The sequence below is a fragment of the Anser cygnoides genome, chromosome 12 (assembly GCF_040182565.1).
Source record: "Anser cygnoides isolate HZ-2024a breed goose chromosome 12, Taihu_goose_T2T_genome, whole genome shotgun sequence".
NCBI classification, from domain to species: domain Eukaryota; kingdom Metazoa; phylum Chordata; class Aves; order Anseriformes; family Anatidae; genus Anser; species Anser cygnoides.
The window spans coordinates 12,406,975-12,416,899 of record NC_089884.1 but is presented as its reverse complement, the minus strand read 5'-3'; the positions used below and the strand labels follow the sequence as shown (position 1 = coordinate 12,416,899).

The 9,925-nt window shown below is 57.9% G+C and overlaps 1 protein-coding gene across 3 annotated transcripts; it reads right to left on the bottom strand.

Moving 5' to 3' along the window:
* Nucleotides 1-3,094: 3,094 nt before the first annotated feature.
* Nucleotides 3,095-8,682, bottom strand: LOC106033184 (C-signal-like). 3 transcript variants are annotated; one of them, XM_013176527.3, is made up of 6 exons: nt 8,407-8,670; nt 5,952-6,003; nt 4,845-5,032; nt 4,376-4,534; nt 3,973-4,083; nt 3,095-3,378 (listed from the first exon to the last, which is right to left on the bottom strand). In XM_013176527.3, exons 1-6 carry the CDS (start codon nt 8,551-8,553, stop codon nt 3,265-3,267), a joined length of 771 nt encoding a protein of 256 aa, XP_013031981.2. In that variant the 5' UTR covers nt 8,554-8,670; the 3' UTR covers nt 3,095-3,264. The 3 variants fall into 3 exon arrangements, with proteins under 3 accessions (XP_013031981.2, XP_047934703.1, XP_047934702.1); XM_048078746.2 differs by lacking the exon at nt 4,376-4,534 and having other exon boundaries at nt 8,407-8,682; XM_048078745.2 differs by lacking the exon at nt 3,973-4,083 and having other exon boundaries at nt 8,407-8,678.
* Between the last annotated feature and the right edge of the window lie 1,243 nt (nt 8,683-9,925).

Sequence of the window (9,925 nt, the reverse complement as noted above, 5' to 3'; positions counted from 1 at the left end):
TCCCCCCACCGGCGAAGGTCTGGAGCTGCTGAGACAGGCTGTGCTGGCTGTCCCAGCGCTGGCGTCCCGGCGCTTCCTCGTGTGCTGCTGTCCCTGACCTGCCTCCTGCCTGCTGCTCCACCTCCCAGAGCTGGGGCCATCGGACCCGTGGAAGGAGCAGCCCTGCCCCAGCCCTGCTCCTCTCTTTCCCTCCACCTGGATGCGGGAGGCTGCCCTGATCCTTTCCCTGCCCTGACGCAGAACCTGCCCATGGCTCCCCGTCACGGACAGTCCCCCTGGGACTCCCCATGGGCATGTCCAGCCCCAGCTCCCGGTGCAGAACGGCTCTGCCAGCAGCTTTTGGTCTTTCAAACCAGGTGGAAGACCCTGGGAAACGGGCCCTTGCTGCCCCAGGGTGTGCACTTAGGAGACTGCCCCAGCATCCCGCTCTCCTAACCCAGCACTGCAGTGCCACCACCTGCAAGGGCAAATTCCTTAATTTCTTTGGGCTATGTCCTCTGCAGATGTGCACGCTGTAGGGCGGGCAATGCTCCAGTCCAGTTTGCACCTGTCCTACAGCTTCACGGTAGAGATGGATCAAGGACATTCCCGCTTTAAGCTGCTAAATGCAGGTGGATCCTAAATCCTCCTTGCCCTGTGCTCCCAAGGAGCTGATAGGTGCCAGGCGGAGCTGGCATTTCAGCTGCCCCCTGCTGCAGCCCTCTGGGAGGCACGGTGTGGGCTCTCCTAGGACGCTCTGCTGCAGCCTCCCCGTCTCCCACGGCCACTGAAGCAGTGGCACTGCCAGCCGTCCTCCCCCAGGACAGCAGTGGCAGGAAAGGGCAAGGCACGGAAGGAAGAGAAAGCTGGAAGAATGAAGAAATCAAAGAAAGCAAGAAATCTGTTCCCCAGCGAGCAGAGAGGCGATGGGCGCGACCAGCCTCCGTCACGGCGAGCAGGGGGAGCACGGAGGTCTGACGCTGCCCAGAACCGGGAGATAAGCCTGACACAAAGGGCAACGCCAGCAAAAGGGAGTGAGCGAGGCAGGAAACATCAGGCTGGAGAGGAAGCGTGGAGATAATCAGCTGCATGAGCACAAACACCCGGAACTTGAGCAAAGGAAAAGCCGACACCGCTTGGCAAGTGCTGGAGCAGAGAGACCTGCCCACAGGGCCCCTCGCATGTCCCCGAGCAAGGTGCTGCGTTGTGCTGCCCCAGGCTTGAACTGCACCAGCACTGGCCAGCCAGCACTTAGCCTGCCATCCGGGCAGCCGAGGGGCAGGGCAGGCGGCTGTGCCAGGCTTCCTACAGGTGCCCTGCCACAGCCTGATGTTCCGGGGGGGCTGCAGCGAGAGAGGGATGCTCACAGATCTCCTCTGGCCGCAGATGCGAGGTGGGGCTGGGAAAGAAAAGAGCAAAGAGGAGCGAGCACCTGCATGGGAAGTCAGGTGGCTGGAGAGAGCCCAGCTCCGGGCTTCCGGAGCACGAAGCAGCCCTCAGCTGGGGACAGCAGCGTTGCTCCCTGTCCCCAGCACTGCTTGGTTTGCTGGGACAGATGCCGGGTGCAGGAGGACAGAGCTGAGGCCAGAATTTCCCTGCCGGGATGGGGTCATGCGGCGGTGGGTGCCTCACCCATGGGCAGCGCTCCCAGCACGGCGCACAGCGCCATCTCTGAGCGCCATGGAAAGCGCTTTACAGGCTTGGAAAGTGCAGGAAGCCTGGGTACGGGGCAGACAGACAGACAGACAGCTCCCAACAGCCCTGGGGCTTGGCTCCCTTTGGCACGACCAGGCAGGAGTTGGCATTAGCCTCATGCCAGGGCTGGGGCAGCTCTGGGAGAGAAGCTGGGGCTGGGACCCAGGTGTCCTGGCTCCAGAACCTGCCTGCAGAGTGAGGGAAACCCATCCTCATCCGCTACCAGCGCCCCTGAACTTTGCAGAGGCAGCTTGCCTCTCTTCCCTGGGGCCCGCAGGAAGGAGGGATACAGGGGTACAAGCTTTTAAGCTCCGGCAGCTCTGCCACCTGCAGCCATGGGAACCTGGCCCGAGCTGCACGCAGGTGGCAGATGCTCCCTGCTGTCACCTTTCCTGGCCTCTCTGAAGTCTGGGCTACCAAAACGCCAGTGGCTCGGGAGGACCTGGAGCCAGCGAGGAAAACACTGCTGCCTGTGACTCAGCAGGCTGCTGGGGAGGGCAGGCTGGTGCCGGGGCTTGCTGGAGCTCGCAGGGGCACAGCTCACCTCGGTGGCGCTGAGCCGTGGCCCCAGCGTGGCCATCTGCCCCAGTGCTCTGCCCGCCCGCGGGGGGAAGGCCTGGGCAAGGGAGCTGGGCTGGGAAAATGGGGGGCTCAGGGGAAAGCTCTGGGTTTTCCTCTTCTGCAAGCCAGGCTGCTCTGCTCAGCTGCTTTTGGAGGAGCCCCTGGCTGCTTTTCTCCATCATCCCCCAAGGGGAAGCTCCTTCCAGGAAGGGCAGGTATGGGTGGAAACCTTCAGCTTTTTAAAGCTGAGAAAAGCCAGCAGCACCCCAAAGCCCTTTCTTTCAGGGCTGTTACCACCCTCAAGCAAAATCATGCAGCCCAGGGTTGCCCGACCCATGCAGAAGCCCTGTCTGCTGCAGAAGCCCAGTTATTGATGTTCTCAGCCTCTCCGTGCAGCAGAAGTGCCATTCCCATGCTGTGCTCCCCCTGGGGCTGGATTTCCCACACCCAGGGCTGCTGTGCCCAGCTGCAGCTCCAGTATGGGAACAGCTGGCTGCCTGGGATCACAGAACTGGGCTGTGGCACTGCTGGACCTCTCAGCTGTGCCCCAAGGCTGCTCACAAGGACACGGTGCCCAGCACAAAGTGCCACCAGGATGTCTGTAGCAAAGAGACCGCCAGAGATGGACACAAGTACAGCAGGGAGCAGGCAGATCCACGCACACTCAGCAGCCAGGGAAGACAACAAGGCTTTGGGCTGGCGAAATGCTCCCTGGGGCTTGCCTTCTGCTCAGAGCAGCCGAAGGCAAGGCAGACAGACTGCTCTAATGCCAGGTTATTTTTTGCAGAGGACAGCTTCGGGCCAGGGCAGAGACAGTCTCAGTGAGGGCACCGCAGCCGGGAGAAGGCAGAGGCACTAATCGACTTGTGACTGCATTTATTAGCGACTCGGATGCAGGGATCACAGACTGCCCTGCACTCCTGGTGGCGGAGTCCCAAGTAGGTCACCTGCAGGCCGCAGGGGGCCGAGCACCCTGGTGATTCAGGGCACCCGGAGACCTCCTGGCACCGCACGGTCCCTTGCAGGGGGTCACCAAGGAATCACTTTGCCTTCCCAGTTGAGCAGATTCCCGCTGTGCTTCTCAGAGAGGACGGGCAGCACAGAGAGCAGCCCCCGCACACTCGTGTCCACCGTCAGGTCAGCCTGCAAGGGGCACAAGTGAGGAGCAGGGCTGGGACCCCCCAACCCCTGCTGGTCACCCACCAGCCCCCAGTCAGCTCATGCACATCCCCAGCAAGGCTCCTTCCACCCAGACTGGGGAGAGAGCCATGGGAGGTGGGATGGACCAGTTATGTGAGAGGACAGCTGGGTATCTGCATGGCTTGGATGGAGGTGGCTTGGGCTAGGAAGCCAGCTACAGGCTTTGTGAGCAGCTGCAGGAACCACACACACCAGCTGAGCCAAACTGGCGGTGTCAAAGATCCTGCTGCAAGCAGAATGCTACCTGCAGGCGTCTCACCTGTGGGTGAGACCTCCTGGGCCTGCAGCTCTCTGAGGAAGTGGGCCACTGTGGGAAGGTGCTGCTCCTCCCCTCTCTGCTCTATTGGATTTGGGCTCTCTGCCCACCTCCAGGACTGCCTGAAGTCTTTTCTCCCCTGAACAAGCCCCCTCTAGCCCTGGGTGTGTGGCTTTGGCACGGGGCATGCGCTGATGCTACTCCCCAGGTGCACCCTGCAGCAAGGTTATTTCTTGAGCAATGCCCACACATCCCAGTGACCCTGCTCAGCCAGCACCCACCTCCTGGGTGCCCATGTCGGTTTTCACCCAGCCAGGGTGAAGCGCCACGCAGAGGATCCCGGCCTCCCCATAGGTCAGAGCCTGGCACTTGGTGAGCATGTTGAGGGCAGCCTGGAGGAGGAAGGGAGCATTGAGCAGCAGAAAGCACCACACACCAGCCTCCACTCCCATCTCTGCCTCAAGGTGAGGGAGAAAAACCCAGTGCCAGGTCTGCAGGAGATGGAGCACGGTGTGTGCATCCCCTAGGTGGGCAGGGACTGGACATGGAGGTGCCCGGAGAGCTCAGGCAGCAACCAGCACACATACGTCCCTCCATCTCACAGCCTCGGGTACTGCCCTGAGACCAGGCCTGGCAAAGGCCAGCTCTGACTCCCACTCGGCTCCCAAGCCCGCATCTCCCTACCTTGCTGCAGCGGTAGGAGATGACAGGCTTGCAGAAGGACTCGGGAGTTTTCTCGATGGATCCCATGACAGTGGAGATGTTGATGATGGCTGCCTTGCTGCAACTCAGTCCCTTCTCTGTGCTGTTCTGGGCAGCCTTCTTCAACAAGGGCAGGAATGTCTGGGGAGAAGCAGCCTGGTGGGATGCCTGTGCCTCCAGCTAGCCCCACTCACAGCAACTGCAACCCAGCCTGTCTACAGCAGGGGTGGTGAGGAGGAGCAGTGGGAAACCAAGACAGGACGGGGTGGGAGCACAGGCTGGAGCCGTCCCCTCCCTCCCACAGCCTTGGGAAATTTTGGAAAGCACTCTGCGACCTCCACCATGACCACAGACAGCAACGAGGCATGTGGCTGACCAAGTCAGAAGGAACAGGAGGAAGAGAGGCTGTGCCAAACTCCCCCTCCGAGGTGGGCTCTGACCCGAGCGTTACCTGGGCCATCAGCAGCGGCCCCACCGCGTTGGTCTTGTATGTCCTTATCATCTCGTCAGAGTCCACCGTCTCCAGCGACACCTGGGCATAGATGCCAGCGTTGTTTATCAGCAGGTTCAGGCCCGCGCCGTTCAGCTTCCCCTCCACAATCTTCGCTGCGTCGGCAATAGCTGAGGGATTTGCAACATCTGCGGTGACAGAGAAAGGGCTTTGAGAACCAAGGCTGACCCCATTTCCCCAGGTTTTTCCGGTTCCTTTTGGGCCAGAGCAGCCCTGGGGCTGACCGGGCGCTGACAGTGGTGGGTACTCCTGTGGACAGCTCAGACTGGAGGTGCTGGGTCAGGACGGGCGACAGGCCTTGACCCAGGTGGCAGTGGACGACCAGATCTCAGCACACAGCAGCTGTCCTGGGTTTACTCTACAGGCTGCAATCCTCAAGCAGCGCCCATCCCGCAGCAGTCGCTCTCACTCGCAGTGCGTCAGCCTGACCAACGGTCTGCTGCCAGGACAGCTCGCAGCTGGCCACAGATAGGTCTAACTTTCCTCGACCTAGCAGGACAGCTAGATTTATTTCTGAACGCTCAACATCCTCGAAATCTTTGTGTCTGGGGTCCACCCAAGGGGCCTAAGGGAGAAGATGGGGGTTAAGCCGCTGAGAAAGAGCTGAGCACCCTGACCTGAGCGGTCTTTTCCACTTGTAGGCACCAGATGGTGCTGTGCAACCAGCCCAGAGCACCCCGGCACCCACAAGCCCCAGTCTCCGCAATGCGCGGTGTAGGGTGCTCTGCTTCGGGCAGCTCGAGGACCCGGCCAGGGCAGAGCCCTTTGCAAACAACCCCAGGGTGACAACGCGCTGCTGTGACAGTCCCCAGAGGGGCTGTCCCCAGATGAGCTGTGGCAGGACCTGCTGCAGGACGGCTCTGCGCAGCCCTACAAGGTGAGATGGGGTTGGAGAAGCTGGGCCTTCAGTGGCAGCAGCACTTGAAGCCAAGCGTTGGGCAGCTCTGAAGAGATATAGGCAAATGCAGAGCCTGGTGGCAGGGAGGGGAGGAGAAATGGAGCCACTGTGTCTGGTGGACACGAATGGTAGAGGCAGAGCACACCTACCCAGCTTCACAAGAACCAGGTTTGGGTGTCTGGATGCCAGATCTCTCAGTTCCTGCGAAAAGAAACATGGAAACAACTAGATGTGATGCCAAGCACAATACCAGGGCACCAGCGACCAGCCATCTCAAGGAAAACATCTTCAGGATGTTACTGAGCACTTGTGGACGGCTGGATAAGGCACCCAGGGTTTTTCCAAGCTCCACAAAGCTGAAACCATTTACGCAGAGTGCAACACAAGCACGCCTGCAAGGTACTGTGGCCACCCTCCCAAAGCCTGCTGGATCTACAGGCAAGAACCCAGCCAGAGCCACAGTAAAGGATGACTGCACATTTATTATTAAGGACCAGCTCACCCAGGAAATGATGCACACTGAGCAGGCATAAGGCCAGAAGCATCTCCCAGAGGCTGCTGGCAGTGTTACAGGTGTGGGAATGACTGTGAGTGCATTCCTGCCATTCCTGATGTGGCAGCATCCTCATCGCTGCGGGTCACCAGCCCCACAAAGCCCCATCTTTGGCTTTCCCTGGCTTTCCAGGTGCTTTCAGCGGGCCTGTGTCTCCTTAGGGCCCAGCTGAACATCCAGGCCTGGGTGATGAATACAAAGGCAGGAAAACCCTGGAGCATGCACCTAAAGCACCTTCACACAAGTACACACAGCCCTATGTGAAGATGAGGAGGGAAGAACTACACAGCAAGCAGCATCTGCTTCCCCCCCTACAAAAACCTGGCAGATGGCTCTGTCTTTTTTCTTTTAAGTGGTTTAAAAGAAGTTATTTTATCATCTGACGAACGCCTGAGAACACAGGGAGGTGTGGGACGAGGCAGGATCTCCAGAGACCTCTCCCTGCACCAAGAGGGGTCTGAGAGCTCCCTGGTCCCCCAACCCTGCATCCTCCCATGTCCAGCATCGCTGACCAAAGAACGTCAGAGCAGGTCCTGAGTGCCACAACAGACTAAGACAGCTAGAATTTTTATCCAGTCTTGTCTGGAGCCAAGCAGCACAATCGCTCTGGATGCTACGTCTCACCTGCTCAACTGAAACGAAACCCTCTGCAAATTTTTCTTGATTACTGCCACCAGACGTAGAGGATTCAGAATCGGTTTTCAAAAATAATAAAATCCCAAATGAAATGCTCAGCTTTACACTTCCTAGCAGCTCTTTGCTCTGAGCTTTCTTCAACTATAGCAGGTCCTAGACAACCGAAATCAAACCACATTCAACATGTCCAAAATGATTACTTTTAGAACTATTAAAAAACTCTCAGAAACAAGCCCATAGAGAATGTTGCAGGGAAAACAGACTGGCAGCTCCTTGTGAGGGGATGCTTCCCTGGGACTCATCCTGGGACCACATCCCACCGCTGTGGAGTGGGAGTCACTGACCCCGTGTCTCTGAGTGTCACCATCAGGCTCCATGTTCCCACATTCCCTCTGGGCACAGAAAATGATGGAAGACACTTCTCAGCGATTTCTGATGGCTGATGGGCATTTTTCCTTCCCCTGCTACTTTGCTCAGCTGCTGGCTTCAGCAGCTTCTCACCCCCAACATCCGAAGGCACATGAGGAATGCGTAGAGCTCTTGTGGTAGCATCAGCCTGACAGAGGCTCACCCTGCCTTCTGCCTCCTGCTGTCACCCACTTCATCAGCAACGTCCTGAAAACACCGCCACAAGTCTTACCAGAGCACCATGCACTGAGAGCAATGCACCCTGACCACCTGGGAGAAACGTGCTCCAGTCTGCCCTGCAAAAAGTCCTCTGATCTCAGCACTGCCCGAGCCCAGCAGGTGTAGGGAGGAGAACAGGGCAAAAAGGGAAGCGCTGAACTGGCTCTGATGCAGCTCGCGTAGGCACCAGCAGCAGGAGCTCTGCACCTGCATCAGGGTGCCTTCTCCCTGCCATTGCCCATGAGCCTGAACAGCACGGGCAGGGGGCTCCCGCCTACCTCGGGGGCTTTTTGGGGTGGGATTCCTGCAGGCACTGCGCCGAGCCCTGCACGCAGCGGGGCTGTGAGGAGGGACAGCAAAACAAACCAGCGGAGCAAACACCTCCCCTCTGGTATTTCAGCGGGTGACAGCAGGCGGAGGAAAACCAGAGCTGATGTTGTTGTTAGAAGGAAAGCTGCACGTTTTCAGATGCTCCCGTGACTTCCTGCCGAAACAATGCGCGTCTGACTTGCATTTTAGCGAACTGCAAAACTGGGGCAGGAGGGTCCCGTGGCTGCTTTCGGGCCCCGGGGACCACTGACCTTGCCCACCACAGAGGCCGGCAGCACGGCGGCCACTCACGCCCACGGCCCCCCGTGGCACAGGGGGGCTTTCTGCCCCCTTCACCTTCGCCCACCGCAGGGCAGGCCGCGGTGCAGCCCCCGGCCGTGCCCGTACCCAGCCCTGCCCGCAGCTCAGGCCCACGCGCCATGTCCCTTGGCCTGTCCCTTGGCCGGCCACGCACTGACCTGCGCCCGCGGCCCCTCGGGGTCCCGGCACGTCGCAAAGATCCATGCGGGCGGGCGAGGCCCCCCGAGCAGCTGCTTCACCAGCTCCAGCCCGATGCCCCGGTTGGAGCCGGTCAGCAGCACGGTGCGCGCCCGCAGCGCCGCCATGCCCGCCACACTGGCCCCCCGAGCCCGCTGCGGCCGCTGGTGCTGGCCGGGGAGGGCCGGGCCTGGCGCCTCCCTCCTGGGGCCCAGCTGAGGCTGCTTGGGCCCCGGTGACCGGGAGCGAGCTGCCGTGCGTGAGAGCACCCTTGTGGTACTGGTTTTTGTTCCTTTTTTTTTTTTTTTTCCCCACACAAACAGTAGACAAAACGCCTCTGGCACCAGTAAATGCACCAGAAAAACAATAATAAAAAGTAAGAAGCAGAAACCCTCGTTAAGGACGTTGTGTAACCAAAAGTCCCGTTCTCCCTTTTCCTGCCTCAGGCTGGAGCAGGGTTTCTCGCCTCCTCCACCCGGGCTGGAGATAAGGACAGGGGGGTGCAGGCACCTGGTCATGGTGAGCCACACCGGGGAGCGGGACTTCAGCCTCCTGTCCTACCGGGACCGCTCAGCTCCTCCTGGGTCCCCACATGCATGCAATGCGCTGCTTGGAAAGGGTTAGTGTGCTGGGCCCCGCGGGAGCTCGTCCTGAATCCAAGGAACTGAACCCTGAGAAAAGGCAAGCTGCAAGCAGCTCTCATTGAATGCTTCCCTGTGGGGGCGTTGCTTGCCCCAGTTCTGGGCTTCAAAGCAGAGGATTAGTGATTTTTGGCAACTTTGTTAGTTAAATGTTGTGAGGCTTCCAGGAGGTTGTAAAGAGAAATGAAAAAGAACTGAAAGAAAGGAAAGAAAGCAAGGAAAGCAAGGAAAGCAAAGAAAGGGAGGGAGAGAGGGAAGGAGGGAGGGAGGGAGACAGAGAGGGAGGGAGGGAGGCAGGGAGGGAGGAAGGAAAAGAAAGAAAGAGAGACAGAAAGGAAGAGAGAAAGAGAGAGAGAGAGAAAGAGAGAGAGAAAGGGAGAGAGAGAGAAAGAAAGAGAGAAAGAGAGAAAGAGAGAGAGAGAGAGAAAGGAAGAGAGAAAGAGAAAGAAAGAGAGAGAGAAAGAGAGAGAGAGAAAGGAAGAGAGAAAGAGAGAGAGAGAAAGAGAGAGAGAGAGAGAAAGAAAGAAAGAAAGAAAGAAAGAAAGAAAGAAAGAAAGAAAGAAAGAAAGAAAGAAAGAAAGAAAGAAAGAAGGAAGGAAAGAAGGAAAGAAAGAGAAAGAGAGAAAGGAAAAGGAAGAAGGAAGGTAGGAAGGAAGGAAGGAAGGAAAAGTAAGGAAAGAGAAAGGAAGGAAAGGAAAAGAAAAAGAAAACGAAAAAGAAAAAAAAAGAAAAAGAAAAAGAAAAAGAAAAAGAAAAAGAAAAAGAAAAAGAAAAAGAAAAAGAAAAAGAAAAAGAAAAAGAAAAAGAAAAAGAAAAAGAAAAAGAAAAAGAAAAAGAAAAAGAAAAAGAAAAAGAAAAA

Excerpts from the sequence above, each read along its gene's own strand:
- LOC106033184 (XM_013176527.3), bottom strand. The coding sequence starts at position 8,553 with ATGGCGGCGCTGCGGGCGCGCACCGTGCTGCTGACCGGCTCCAACCGG. Across the intron at positions 5,033-5,951 it reads CCTGGTTCTTGTGAAGCTGG|ATGTTGCAAATCCCTCAGCT; the intron begins GTAGGTGTGCTC and ends CTGTCACCGCAG. Across the intron at positions 3,379-3,972 it reads CCGACATGGGCACCCAGGAG|GCTGACCTGACGGTGGACAC; the intron begins GTGGGTGCTGGC and ends TGCCCCTTGCAG.